At 38.8% G+C, this 16,094-nt stretch overlaps 1 protein-coding gene across 1 annotated transcript in view; it reads right to left on the bottom strand.

Annotated features, from left to right (window-relative positions):
• The window catches only part of LOC134611603 (semaphorin-6B-like), a 117,262-nt gene that overhangs the window by 80,337 nt on the left and 20,831 nt on the right, over positions 1-16,094 (bottom strand). The window contains 1 exon segment of the mRNA XM_063455653.1: positions 14,489-14,606. Coding sequence (XP_063311723.1) covers positions 14,489-14,585 — 97 coding nt within the window. The 5' untranslated portion in view covers positions 14,586-14,606.

The raw sequence follows: 16,094 nt of genomic DNA, 5'->3' as shown, positions 1-16,094 counted from the left end.
AATGATTAGTGTTAGGGCACTATATAGGTTTATTTAGGTAGTGTACAAGTTAATGATTAGTGTTAGGGCACTATAGAGGTTTATTTAGGTAGTGTAGGAGTTAATAATTAGTGTTAGGGCACTATAGAGGTTTATTTAGGTAGTTTAGGAGTTAATGATTAGTGTTAGGGCACTATAGATATTTATTTAGGTAGTGTAAGAGTTAATGATTAGTGTTTGGGCACTAAAGAGATTTATTTAGCTAGTGTAGGAGTTAATGATTAGTGTTAGGGTGAGGTTTATACTCAATGTTAGTGCAGGGATTAGCACATAGAATTAGGATTAATGATTAGTGTTCTGGCACTATAGAGGTTTATTTAAGTAGTGTATGAGTTAATGATTAGTGATAGGGCACTATAGAGGTTTATTCAGGTAGTGTAGGGGTTAATAATTAGTGTTAGGGCACTATAGAGGTTTATTTAGGTAGTGTATGAGTTAATGATTAGTGTTAGGGCACTATAGAGGTTTATTTAGGTAGTGTAGGAGTTAATGATTAGTGTTAGGGCACTATAGAGGTTTATTTAGGTAGTTTAGGAGTTAATGATTAGTGTTAGGGCACTATAGATATTTATTTAGGTAGTGTAAGAGTTAATGATTAGTGTTAGGGCACTAAAGAGATTTATTTAGCTAGTGTAGGAGTTAATGATTAGTGTTAGGGTGAGGTTTATACTCAATGTTAGTGCAGGGATTCGCACGTAGAATTAGGATTAATGATTAGTGTTATGGCACTATAGAGGTTTATTTAAGTAGTGCATGAGTTAATGATTAGTGATAGGGCACTATAGTGGTTTATTCAGGTAGTGTAGGGGTTAATAATTAGTGTTAGGGCACTATAGAGGTTTATTTAGGTAGTGTATGAGTTAATGATTAGTGTTAGGGCACTATAGAGGTTTATTTAGGTAGTGTAGGGGTTAATGATTAGTGTTAGGGCACTATAGAGGTTTATTTAGCTAGTGTAGGAGTTAATGATTAGTGTTAGGGTGAGGTTTATACTCAATGTTAGTGCAGGGATTAGCACGTAGAATTAGGATTAATGATTAGTGTTATGGCAATACAGATGTTTATTTAGGTAGTGTAAAACTTAATGATTAGTGTTAGGGCACTAAAGAGATTTATTTAGCTAGTGTAGGAGTTAATGATTAGTGTTAGGGTGAGGTTTATACTCAATGTTAGTGCAGGGATTAGCACGTAGAATTAGGATTAATAGTTAGTGTTAAGGCACTATAGAGGTTTATTTAGGTAGTGTAAGAGTTAATAATTAGTGTTAGGGCACTATAGAGGCTTATTTAAGTAGTGTATGAGTTAATGATTAGTGTTAGGTTGAGGTTTATGCTCAATGTTAGTGCAGGGATTAGCACATATAATAGGATTAATGATTAGTGTTATGGCACTATAGAGGTTTATTTAGGTAGTGTAGGGGTTAAGGATTAGTGTTAGGGCACTATAGAGGTTTATTTAGGTAGTGTAGGAGTTAATGATTAGTGTTAGGGCACTAAAGAGATTTATTTAGCTAGTGTAGGAGTTAATGATTAGTGTTAGGGCACTATAGCTGTTTATTTAGGTAGTGTAGGAGTTAATGATTAGTGTTAGGGCACTAAAGAGATTTATTTAGCTAGTGTAGGAGTTAATTATTAGTATTAGGGTGAAGTTTATACTCAATGTTAGTGCAGGGATTAGCACGTAGAATTAGGATTAATGATTAGTGTTATGGCACTATAGAGGTTTATTTAGGTAGTGTAAGAGTTAATGATTAGTGTTAGGGCACTATAGAAGTTTATTTAGGTAGTGTAAGAGTTAATGATTAGTGTTAGGGCACTATAGAAGTTTATTTAGGTAGTGTATGAGTTAATGATTAGTGTTAGGGCACTTTAGAGGTTTATTTAGGTAGTGTAGGGGTTAATGATTAGTGTTAGGGCACTATAGAGGTTAATTTAGGTAGTGTATGAGTTAATGATTAGTGTTAGGGCACTCTAGAGCTTTATTTAGGTAGTGTAGGAGTTAATGATTAGTGTTAGGGTGAGGTTTATACTCAATGTTAGTGCAGGGATTAGCACGTAGAATTAGGATTAATGATTAGTGTTATGGCACTATAGAGGTTTATTTAGGCAGTGTAAGAGTTTATAATTAGTGTTAGGGCACTATAGAGATTTATTTAGGTAGTGTAGGAGTTAATGATTAGTGTTAGGGCACTATAGAGGTTTATTTAGGTAGTTTAGGAGTTAATGATTAGTGTTAGGGCACTATAGATGTTTATTTAGGTAGTGTATGAGTTAATGATTAGTGTTAGGGCACTATATAGGTTTATTTAGGTAGTGTAGGAGTTAATGATTAGTGTTAGGACACTATAGAGGTTTATTTAGGTAGTGTAGGAGTTAATGATTAGTGTTAGGGCACTATAGAGGTTTATTTAGGTAGTGTAAGAGTTAATAATTAGTGTTAGGGCACTATAGAGGTTTATTTAGGTAGTGTAAGAGTTAATGATTAGTGTTAGGGTGAGGTTTATGCTCAATGTTAGTGCAGGGATTAGCACATAGAATAAGGATTAAAGTTTAGTGTTAGTATATCGTAGGGGTAAATGGGGAATGTTGGGGTTAATGCTTAGTGTTCTGCGCACAAGGTTTAATGTTTAATGTTATGTGTTAGGGTTTATTTGTAGTGTATTATGAAGCACAAGGATACATGCCGCAGTGATTAGTGGGAGTTACAATGCTGGGCAGGAGCTTATTTAATGGCAGTCATTTACCCCTTAAGGACACATGACATGTGTGACATGTCATGATTCCCTTTTATTCCAGAAGTTTGGTCCTTAAGGGGTTAAAGCGGTGTCAGGTATCATTTTAAGGGTAACTGCAACTAATTTGTTTATATCTTGGTCTGCTCAAGATTGCGGCCCCCAAACGGCATAGAGTTGATCATGCATTAGTACCTGCTCATTCAATAGAGGATTTTAAAACAGGATCTTTCCTTTCAAATAATGGGGTGCCAAGGGAGATCTGCAAATAGCTGTTTGTTGTTGTTTTATTTTTGATCTGGCTCCAGACTCTGGAACAGTTAAAAACAAGCCACTGACAGATAGGAGTTTGCTTTGATTACAGTAAGTAAGTGTTGACTACAGCTACAGATGGTTCAGCAGCCATATTATTACACATGTCACCAGCCATACGCTATGGGGATTCAAAGTATGGTCTTCCTGCTAAAATAATGAGCAGATCATGTAATATATAGATAGAAATAACATGGTGAGACTTTTTTCCCAGAAGAAACTGAAAATGCATTTGTCGACCCAAACTGTTTATAACCTTTATAACTAGCTAGTCCATTTTTAGCATATGGCAAGCATTCAATCAAGCTTCGATACTGTTTTACATTCAATTACTTCTTTCATACGAGCAGCTAAAGTGGAAAATCAGTTCATATTAAACAAATCTTAAAGGCTCATTGACAGCCGCTAGAGGCGCTTCTGCGCTTCTCACTGTGATTTTCAAAGTGAGAAGACGCCAGCGTCCATAGGAAAGCATTAAGAATGCTTTGCTATGGACTGACTGAATGTGCGCGTGGCTCTTGCCGCGCATGCGCATTCAGCCGATGATGACCAAAGAAGGAGGAGAGTCCCCAGCGCCGAGGGAGCCCGGCGCTGGAGAAAGGTAAGTGATTTAACTCCTTCTTCTCCATTCAGCCCGGCAGGAGGAGGGCCATGAGGGTGGGGGGGACCTATTAATACTATGGTGCCAGGAAGTTTTTTTTCCTGGCACTATAGTGGTCCTTTAAGTATGTGTCACAAAACCTTTCAAGATTTTTTGCAAAAAAGAGAAAAACCGGTGTTCTACAAAAGAAAATAGTACATACAGAACAATGAAAGTTTGCAAGTAAAATGGTGATATTACTCACATTTTCTCCCACGCTGCGCCGGTCTTTCCCCGCCTGACTCCAACTCCATGGCTGAGATCATCAATCTTGATGATCTCTGCCAATCCTACGCTTTTCCCTAGGAAATCATTGTGAGGCTATTGCATGTGTGTGGCAAATGGTTACTTTGTGCCAATGAGCACCTCCTCACAGGGATGCGTTGAATCATTGCATCTCCAGGGGGATTGTTCAGCGTCTCCATATCTAACACTTTCTATTTAAGTGCATCCGTGCATTCATATACATAATTTCTTAAAGGACAGATGGGACTTTCATCAGTATCCCATGTGTACATAACACAACATTACAAATAAATACGATAATAAAAAATGGAAAAACAAGGGAAAATATATACTTTTCACAGTTTAGCTAAAAATAATTTCTACATGACTTAGTACAACTAAATACTAAAAAAAATGAATAACTCAAAATCGCTACTTATTATCATGGTTGTTAAAATGCCTTATGTGTATTTACATAAACTGTACAATTAATAAGATGAGCCCCCAATACCCATTGTGTATATTAGGTGGCATATTTTTTTCTATTACTGTAGAGCAGGGGTTCCCAAATAAATTTCCTGTGGAACCCTTTACCATAGTGTACCAACATGTTGGAACCCCCCCCCCCGCCCCCCCCCCCAAAAAAAAAATTGCGCTGTAACACACAAACCTTTTAATTAGCATAGTGTTTTTAGGGGGTTTTCCCGCAAATTTAGTTTTTTTGGTATATATACACAATTATTTCTACAGATATTAAATAGATTGTATTACTTAGGAGCAGGTGTGCATTTTTGTGTAGAGTTGGTGTTTGTATGTAATGTTTGCATTTGCATGCAGGAGTATGATTGGATGTAGTGTTGGCTTTTAAATGCATGTGTGTAGTATTTGTGTTTTAGTGAAGGGTGTGTTTGGATATAATTTTGGAGTCTGAATTCAGGGGTGTTTTGGTATGTAATGTTTGTGTTTGCAGAGGTGTGTTTGCATGTTGTGTTGGTGTTTGACTGCTGGGATGTATGCACACACACTGCCATATACATACTTACACAGATATACACACAAACACACTTCACATATACACACAGGGACGTTTTAGCCGTGAGGCAAACAAGGCATTTGCATTGGCCGGCATTTTCCAGGGGGCGGCCCCCAAATGCCCAGGGCAAATGTCTTGTTAGCCTTGCGTCTAACTGACAAGCCAGGCAGGCGGGCAGCGCTGGCGAGGGAGCACTTTCCTCTGAGCGCTCTGCTCAGCTCCCTCGCGTGATGCCGGGAGCCAGAATATGACGCCATATTCTGGCTTCCGACATCACTCTGCGGCGAGCGAGGGAGCTGAGCGCTCAGGGGAAAGTGCTCCCTCCCCAGCGCCGCCTGCCCAGCAGCCCCACTAGACCCCAGGGAGAGGGAGAACCCCCCCCCCCCCTCTCCAGAATTCCCAAAGGTAAGGAGGCTGGGGGGGTTTAATAAAAACTATTTAAAAAGTGAGTGTTAATGTGAGTGTGTGTGTATATCTGTTAGTGTGTGTGTGTGTCTGTTAGTGTGTTTGTGTCTGTTAGTGAGTGTGTGTGTATGTTAGTGAGTGAGTGAGTGAGTGTGTTTCTGTTAGTGAGTGTGTTTGTTAGTGTGTGTGTCTGTTAGTGTGTGTGTGTGTGTGTGTGTGTCTGTTAGTGTGTGTCTGTGTGTGTCTGTTAGGTGTGTGTGTCTGTTATTGAGTGAGTGTCTGTTAGTGAGTGAGTGTGTGTCTGTTAGTGAGTGTGAGTGTGTTTGTTAGTGTGTGTGTCTGTTAGTGTGTGTTTGCTAGTGAGTGTGTGTTTGTCTGTTTTTTATATTTGCAGTCACCCTCCTGATAGCATGCCTGTTGTCTGCAGGAGGGTAACTCGCTGGCTGAGGCTGGTGTGTGGGGGGGGGGGAGCTGCTCACTGCCGGCTGCTGCCTCTCTCCCTTCAGCGTGGCGTTTTCTATATGAAGCTGGGAGGAAATGACCGTCCGTCACTTCCACTCAGCATCCCATACTACGGGGACCTAGTCGCGCAAATAATCAGCCGCGGCACTGACCAGGTCCCTCTGCAGCAATGCCCATCGGGTGGCCCTTAGGGCCACCCTATGAGCAAATCACAGCAGAACCCTAATTTAGTTTTGTTTGGAACACCAATTGGGAAACGCTGCTGTAGAGGAATCTGGCTGCTTTATATTTCCAGTTTGAAAGAATAGACCAGAGGTACAATTAATCATATTGGAGTTTGCAATATCACCTGTTTAACCCCTTAAGGACCAAACGTCTGGAATAAAAGGGAATCATGACATGTCACACATGTCATGTGTCCTTAAGGGGTTAAGGTTATTTTGTGTTATTTCAGTGCTAAAATATTTTATGGTATAAAAAAATAGGGATTTTTTGATAGCGACTTACTCATATTTAGGGATGGTCTCTGAATGGTGACCTAGATTTGTGTATGTAACTTTTATGACAAAAAGGACATTTTCTAGCAATATCCACCTACAAAACGTTGTAGGATAATTTTTTCCATGCTACATTTGTTATATAATTTATTTATCTTATTCTGTATTTGATATTTGTCTGTGGATTTATGCTCGCTGTATATAATGTTTCTAGTTGATTATCTATGTTGGTCTTTTTATTTTCTTCTATTTGGAGGAGTGTGCCTCTGTTTAAATTTTGATTTGGCTTTGTAAGGTTAATTAACGATCAGTCTGTATGTAAGAACTGATATTGCATAAGGTAAAAAGAGACTCTGATGAAGAGAAACAGTTACTTCACGCAACACCTAAGGTAGAGTGTGTCATTGAAACCAAGAACGATGTCTGTAATTTGCAGGACGAGGACGAGGTTGAAGCCCAAAGTGAGGTCTGCAAGGGCGGGTTAACATACTGTCACGGCAGTGGTAACACTGCTCCGTACAAAACACCGCATTGGACTGTCTTTCTTTGTTTACTGGCTTGCAACACTGAAGGATACCAGAGCATAATAGAATAGATTGATGTACAAGAAAGACTGTTGCTAACTTATGTAACTGATTTTACCATTGCTACATTTCTGTGTTACATTTTGTATCATTTTGGATGATTGCCAACTTTGTTTCCTGTTTCTACCTTATAGTTAGCTTACAGCACTGCTTTAAAATTACATGGTTTTATTATTTCTGCTTGTGTATTTGTTTCCGATCTCTAACCTTATCCATTTTTGGTTAGGATAGTATTTCCCATTTTTTCACACACGATTTAGAGTTAGGAATTTCTTCATTTCTCATTTGTACTCTTTTTTCTTCTTATTTTCTTTCTTGATTTTATTTTCTTGTATCCTGTTCCATTTTTATGATATGATAGATCATCATTTTTGTGTATAGATTGTTTTTCAGACAAATTTAAAAATTAAAATATATACAACATTTTGATTTTTCATTTGCTTGTTCATCCTTCATAGAAATTTAGGTGTGACAACAAATACATATGATCAAATGCCTTATAGGTATTTGTGAAGACCCCTAAGGCTTTACTAGCAGTACAGTTTACCGAAAATGGAAACAGAATGTAAAAGAATGTCTGCATAATGCCTGCTTACAGTGAATACATATAACACATTTAAAAGTGCTATAGCAGTGCTCTGGGATGCTAATGCCAACAGGCTAATTGGAGAGTCCATTCACTCATTGACTAATTGGAGAGTCCATTCACTCCCTGACTGCATAATAGTATGACCCACTGAAACTTCCTTCACTGTGCAGTAATGACCTAATTATATGTAATTATCTAAATCACAGTGTCAGCACAATTATTACTATTATAGTGCCAACTTATTATGGATAGCTTTACAATATTATAAAAGGGGGGAATTTAACAATTAATGAGACAATTACAAAATATTAGGAGGAACAAAAAAAGCTGATGAGAAACCTGCTAAAAAAAAAAAGCTTACAATCTAAAGGAGATGGGGTATAAAAAAATACAATAGGAAGGGCAGAGTGGGGGATAGCAACCAAGTGGCAAGGTGGGAAAGTAGCAGAGAAGAGAAGGTGAGAGTGGAGTGTGGAAAAATCAACCTGGCAACAGCATTCATTACGAGCTGTAGCGAGGAAATACGGGTTCTGGGGAGGCCAATTAGGAGAGAATTACAGTAATCAATGAAAAAGATTACTAGAGCATGAACAAGCTCCTTAGCAGCATCTTGTGTAAGAAAGGGAAGGGAAATGGCAGAATTTGGCAACAGACTGAATTTGAGGTGCAAAGGTGAGGCCAGAATCAAGAAAACATCAAGTCAGCATGCTTGCATGGATGGGCTGATGCACGTACCATCAACTTGCAGGGCATGTGAAAGAGGAGGATTAGTATTAAGAGGAGGAAAAGTTGGAAGCTCAGTTTTAGAGAGATTGGGTTTCAGGAAGCAGGAGATAGGGGAGGATAGATATATCTTGGTGTTATCAGCATACAGGTGGTAGCAGAATCTAAAGGAATCAATATATTTCCCAAGAGAGGCATTATAAAGAAAAGAAGATCAAGAACTTAGTCTTAGGGGATGCCTGAAAAGGAGACACTGGAGCAGGGTAGCAGTCTTCAGGGCAGAGTGAGGGTAGCATTACATGAGGAGATAGCCAGAGAGGGACAGGAAAAAGTAGGGATGGACGAGAGTTGGAAACGGACAACAGCTGACAGTTGCTGGAAGTCAAGAGAATTCAGGTTTCTCCGGCAGTTGAGCAGGGTTAGGCTGAGAATGTTGGGTGAAAGGGCTCTCAAGAATAAAATATAAGAGTTGATGATCTGAGAGAGGAAATGGAGTGTTGCAGAGATTAGAGACTGTACATGAAAACTAAAACTGAGGGTGTTGCCCGCTACATGTGCGGGAGAATTAGCCCACTGGGATAGCCCAAAGGAGGAAGTTATTGAAATAAATTTTGAGGCTATTAAGATCAAGGGTGTGAGTTAACTGGAATGTTAGAGTCTCCAAGAATTAGAGATGGAGTATTACTTGAACGGAAGCAGGGCCGGACTGAGGATACAAAGCAGTCCTGGAAAAAACAATCTATGCCAGCCCCATAAGTCATTGCGCCATATATTGTCACATGTAATATGTAAGGCTATGTATTGCCATCCTAGCTGATGAGTAATATATAAACACACACACACACATATGTATATATCTTGTTTATGTCTGCATGTGAGTATGCTTACTGTATAATTAAACGTTTTACTCTGAAAGGACCAATATTTTATATTAGACAAAGAAATATATATTTATTTGTCTAATATAAAATATTGGTCCTTTCAGAGTAAAACGTTTAATTATACAGTAAGCATACTCACATGCAGACACTGACATCTCAATGACACACACAAGCTCATTGATACACAGCCTCATAGACAAACAATCCCACTGATATTCATAAGCTCATAGACATAAAAACACAGATAAACTCAGTCAGACACACTCTCACTACATAAAAGCTCACTGTCACACAAATGCTCACTACAGACAAGTTCACTGCACACACATGCTCCATACATAAAAGTTCACTGACACACACATGCTCCCCTACAGAAAAGTTTGTAATAAACATGGCCTAGATATTCTGTGGCCACCCTTTACTTTTTTCTGCGAACGAGTCATTGGCACAATGCCACACCTACAATGGATCGTTACCAAACACAAAAAAAAGTATATCACCACAGTGTCACTAAATGTAGTGAACATTAAGTATAAATTATACTTAGCTCAGAATCACAATAAACAGCCTCCCAAGACCTCCCAACAGCCTCCCACCCAAAGGACGACCATATTACCTGTATATAGAAAACCAAAACAAATATATGGGATCCGGCTGAACAGATCTTAAAATGGAACATAAACTAAATATAGTGTAATACAATCAATACAATCAATTATGCGCCACAAATAAGTGCACTCACAAGATGGAGATGTATATAGCGCTCAAAGGTGCTTCCCCCGAGGTTATTGGGGGCTATTTGTCCCACTTTCCACTCCAAGATGGTAGATGTAACACAGGACTCCAACAGACCAACAGATGTAGGTAAAAAATATTCAGCAGCTTTATTTCGGTTAAAAGGTGAACAATCACCATCAACTTAGGATAAAATTGAGGAACAATCGATCCTACGCATTTCGTTCCAAATGGAACTTACTCAGGGACCAAACAGCATTAAAATTTATAACAGAAGTAACCTGTATAACAAACATATGCTAATACCCCCATCTAAAAGTCCCTTTAAATAGGGCTAATCTCTGTGTCCATTGGTGGATCCGTGGGTGTTTCTGTCCATCCATAATTTCATTGGTGTGGGTGCAATACCTTCTCAGGTGTCTGCATTCATCGTGTCTTCATCCTAATTGAAATCGGCTACACACGGACGTGCCAATTTCAATTAGGAGGAAGACGCGATTAATGCAGACACCTGAGAAGCTATTGCACCCACACCAATGAAATTATGAATGGACAGAACACCCACGGAACACGGCCCTATTTAAAGGGACTTTTAGATGGGGGTATTAGGATATGCTTGTTATACAGGTTACTACTGTTATAAATTTTAATGCTGCTTGGTCCCTGAGGAAGTTCCATTTGCAACGAAACGCGTAGGACCGATTGTTCCTCAATTTTTACTAAGTTTATATACATCTCCATCTTGTGAGTGCACTTATTTGGGGCGCGTAATTGATTGTATTGATTGTATTACACTATATTTTGTTTATGTTCCTTTTTTAGATCTGTTCAGCCGGATCCCATATATTTGTTTTGGTTTTCTATCTACAACGGAACCTATATGATGATATGCTTCTAAAACCTTGCTTTATCAAACTATTCCAAAACAATCTGGCAGAATTTATGAGCAGTATGCACCGATTAGTAGAGCTATAACCAATGACACACGTACACACACAAGATCACTCACTAGCAGGCACACACAAACACACAAGCTAACTCACTAGCAGGCACCCACACAAGCAGGCACACACACACAAGCTCACTCACTAGCAGGCACACACACACACACGCAAGCAAGCTAACTAACTAGCAGACACACACACACAGCTTAATGTAGTGGTTCTGATGTCTATAGCCTGTCCCTGCATATTTTCAATGTAAATACTGACTTTTCAGAGAAAAGGCAGTGTTTACATTGATTCCTAGTGACACCTCTAGTGACAGTCACTCAGACGGTCACTGGATGTGCTTCCTGTGTCAGTGCTGCACAGTGTGCAGCACCTACATTTAGTGCCTCCACGCTCTACATGGAGGCGCTGAATGATCCCCATAGAAATACATTGATTCAATTGATACATTGAGGCTGATGGTGTAGCGTTTTGCAGCCAATCCTATGGCAAAACATTGGATTGACTGAGATCATGAAGCTTGATGATCTCAGCCATAGAGGCAGGGCCAGTCGAGGGGAGACCAGCATGGCATAGGGAAAAAAAGTGAGTAAAAACACTGTGTCCTTGCCAATGGAAGGGGCCTGGTAACCTGAACACACACACAGACACACACACCATGACAGACACACACACCATGACACATACATACACACACCATGAGTGACACACCCACCATAACACAGACACACACATCATGACACAGACAGACACACACACCATGACACAGACAGACACACACACCATGACAGACAGACACACACACACACCAAGACAGACACACACACCATGACAGACCCATACACTCACACTGACAGACTGACTCACACATTATTGCTATCGGTGGGCGACCGGCCAGGGGATTGTTCAGGCGGGCGGCATAATGGGTGGTTGTGCAGGGCGGCAGGAGGGAGACCTGTACTGTCTCTGCTCTGCTCCCCAGCATGCAGCTTAATGAGACCGATACCGAAATATGACATCATATTCCAGTCCCGGTCTCATTAAGTAGCGTGTGAGCGTGGGGGAGCAGAGCAGAGACAGCACAGGTGCCCTCCTGCCGCCAGCAGCCTTATTGCGGCCACACCAGCAGGCTGTCCGGCCCCAGGTGCCGCAGCCCACTGGGAAATTTCTTGGTATCCAGCCCTGAAAATAAGTGGGGAGATGGTCAAAGAAGAGAAAAGGGGAACAATAAATAACGGCAATGTTTTCTGAGATCAGTTTGAATGGGCAAAATGAGTGAACTTCAAATGAGGAGAAAGAGAGAGAAGTTAGAGTACAATGCAATAAAATAAAATATTACACAAGCAGTATGATAGAATGTAATACATTTGTGTGTTGTAAAGTTTGCTGTGGATAGTATATTCAGCATCGACAAATCTATAGTAATTCCAAAAATGCAGGATATGTGTCAGATATTTGATTAACAAATGGCTATTTGTAGTTTTCCTAAGTAACATGCCATTCTTGAACGCAGTTCTGTTTCTGTATGCTAATTTCTGATATGTGAGTTCTAATGCATTTAGCCTATGTGCAGGGTCACGTAACCGTACATTACTACAACACTGTTTGACTGCCTTAACTGCAACTAAAATAAAAATCATTTAAAAGAAAAATACAGAATATGTTTGTTTTTTTGTGGAGTTGATTTAAAGTATTGCGTTCAATTTGAAGAATACAATTTTGACTCCTTGACTGATAATGGATTTTTATTTTAAAAAACAGAACCATATTTATAAGGAGGGTATGGTTGCAGAATACAAAAGAAAAACGTATTTGATACTGTAGAGAAATACACCAGGGAACATTGTTTCACAATTAAGATATACAGGGATGGACATACATATAAAACTGTTGCAACTTTCTTCATTAGGGCCATCAATTCCAGCTCTCATTGAAAATAAAATCTCTTAGAAATGTGATACCAGAGTTTAGTTTGGATGCCTCTCAGCCTCTCATCTTTAGGGTTGCATTTGTATGAACAAATTTGCATTTTTTTGTTTTTGTTTATTGTGGCCAAAGGTTCAGTATACTGTACTGATGAGTAGAGTATTAAAACATTTCTTAGCTGGCTATGTTGTTGCGAATAAATAAATCTGAGACTATCGTGTGAACTCTTTGTGGTGATGGTTAGTTATGTTATTAATGCTAACTCTAAAATAAGTTTACATTATAAATTTAATAATTACAGTATTATTCCTTGCAAATACATTCCAGCGGAAAAAAACAAAAAACATTTAGCTGATTCAGACTCAAAAATATTTATTGAGGGAACAGTCCAAGACACTTACTGCGATAGTTCGCAATGTTTTGCCATCTTATGACAAAGTTTGGTCTCGGTGGGACTCCTATACTGTATCATCGAGAGTTTACGTTTGCTTTGTAGGCCAATCTCGAGATGTTTTATTTTTCTTGAGTATGACCCTATGGAGACCCACTTTTTTATCCACCTACTTATGCTTCTCATCTATAGAGTAGTCCAGCCATTTACATTTGTACTTGTAATTGTGTTGGCCAAACCACGACCATAAAGGAGCTTTCGGTGACAAGTGTTCAAATGGTGTGGTGGTAAGATGGTATAATATTTTTATTGTTTTTTACGGGGCATTCACACTTATTTTTCTTTATCAAAATGTTTTTGCTGCTGGCTCCCATGTGCAATATGTAGATGCCTGTGTTTTGTTTCAAAAGAAATAAAGAATAACTACTCCAGTGTGCTTTAGAGTTTATGGTACCAGGAGGACTCTGGCAACCCCCAATGTAAGTAGTCAAACTGTTTTCTAACAGTTTGAGTTCTTACCTGCGATCGATCGGCCAGGCACTTCTCCCTGCCTTAATGGGAGCTAGAAGCTCTCTGCCAGAGCTAACCCTAAAGGTTTAGGGCCTAGCTTACTGGCTGAATGTGATCAACTTATCACCCACTGAACTGGCCCAGCATTGAAGGATTTAGCTCAGGAGAGCTAACGGAGCTCCTAGTAGAAGTTTCTGTCTCTAAGGACAGGAGGAGACGAGGTAGGGTGCGGCGACGGTGGACCACAAATAAGAAGTAAAGCTGTTAGAAAATGGTTTGATTACTTATGCTATAGTGGTTATGGTGCTTGTAGCGTTCCATTAAAATAAAATGAATCTGAATGAATGCTGATCATAGGACAGATATGATTGTCTTTGCTATCAGGATGACATATTTTTTCTCAAAATAGCCAAATGTTAGTGTGTTCGTTTTTAGGCTTTGCCTTATACTGAATTTAAAAGTACATGGAATTGGACAGGTTAAAACTGATAAACATATATGTTTTATCAAAGTCATAAGCTAGCATATAGCATAGACAGAAATGTGAAGCAAATGTTAAAAATAAATCGCATATGACAGGAAGAAATGCATCAAAAATAGATAAATCGGACAGACACAAAACATTGAAGAGATGAAAAAGACAAGCAAAAACATAAAGAACAGACAGAGATTAGCCAGTCAAACAAATAGAATACACACATTAGAAATGCAGATGGAAGACATGAACAAACAAACAATACGAAAATGAGAAGAAGAAGCATTAATAAAGTAAATAGAAACAGGGACCAACATGGGACTCGCAGAAAAAACTATAAAAATGCAGATACTTAGATGAAGGAACTGCAAGAACCTTACATTCAGCTGCATCCACAGTGATAGGTGTCATCTCATCTGGGAACATTGATACTCCTAGAACTCCCATCACCGCAAGACAGAACCACTGGAGGAACATGTTATGCAACCTATGAGCAACCTAAAAAGAAAACATAAAAATATATTAAACTGTACTTTTCTGTATCTTTCTCTTTCACACTCAAATGGCAGATGAAATTTAATGTTGAAAAATGCAAAGTTATGCACTTCGGCGAAAGAATACACAAGCAACGTATACCCTTAATGGAAACAAATTAGGGATAACAACATGCGAAAAGAACTTGGGAATTGTTATAGACAACAAACTATGCAACAATGTGCAATGTCAATCAGCAGTGGCTAAGGCCAGTAAGGTATTGTCATGCATGAAAAAGGGCATTCATTCTCGGGATGAGAATATAATTTTGCCTCTTTATAAATCACTGGTAAGACCACATATTGAATATGCTGTGGAATTTTGGGCACCTGTTCTAAAGAAGGATATTATGGCACTAGGAAAAGTGCAGAGGCGGGCTACAAAATTAATAAAAGGAATGGAAGATATCAGCTATGAAGAAAGGTTAACACATATAAACCTATTTAGTTTAGAAAAACGTCACCTGAGAGGGGATATGATAACATTATACAAATATATTCAGGGCCAATACAAACCATGGTGTGGAAATCTATTCACAAACCGGACTTTACATAGGACACGAGGTCCTGCGTTTAGACTGGAAGAAAGACGATTTTGTTTAAGGCAAAGGAAAGGTTTTTTTACTGTAAGAACAATAAGGGTGTGGAATTCTCTGCCTGAAGAAGTGGTTTTATCAGAGTCCATACAGATGTTCAAACAGCTACTAGATGCATACTTGCAAAAACAGAATATTCAAGGATACCATCTTTCAATGTACTGTAATAACTGCTTGATCCAAGGATAAATCTGACTGCCATTCTGGAGTCAAGAAGGATTTTTTTTCCTAGCTTGTTGCAAAATTGGAAGTGCTTGAAACTGGATTTTTTTTGCCTTCTTTTGGATCAACAGCAAAAAACAAATGTGAGGAAGGCTGAACTTGATGGACACAAGTCTCTTTTCAGCTATGCAACTATGTAACTATAACACCCTTTCGGGGGACTCTCGTGCCAACCCAAACACCCCATATTAGAAACAGCAACATGAGTTAGGTGGTCCAATAACGATGGCACTAGCATACAACACAGATTTATTCTATTCTATTTTATGCATCAACATAACTGTGTACTCCACTTTACTAAGGAGGTGACCATGCATCTAGACTAGAGGATTCACCTTTGTAATGGCGCAAAAACGAAAAATCCTACTTTAAAATGTAGTCTGGAACCTCAAGTCGACAGCCTAAAAGATTGACATCCAGTGAGCAAGCAAAATAAATGCTGGTTATTTACTACTAAATTGAACAAAATAACATTTATTCATTTATAACAAATAGCGATACTTAAAAACATGTACAAACATAAGATGAGATATTATAGCATGAAAAATCAATGTAAGCAAAATAATATAAGATACATAGAACTATTACATCTTTCTAAAATGTGCTTAATTCACTTACTCCTGGCAATGATGTGG

The sequence above is a fragment of the Pelobates fuscus genome, chromosome 5 (assembly GCF_036172605.1).
Source record: "Pelobates fuscus isolate aPelFus1 chromosome 5, aPelFus1.pri, whole genome shotgun sequence".
In the NCBI taxonomy this organism is placed as follows: Eukaryota; Metazoa; Chordata; class Amphibia; order Anura; family Pelobatidae; genus Pelobates; species Pelobates fuscus.
This window is presented reverse-complemented; position numbering and strand designations above follow the sequence as displayed.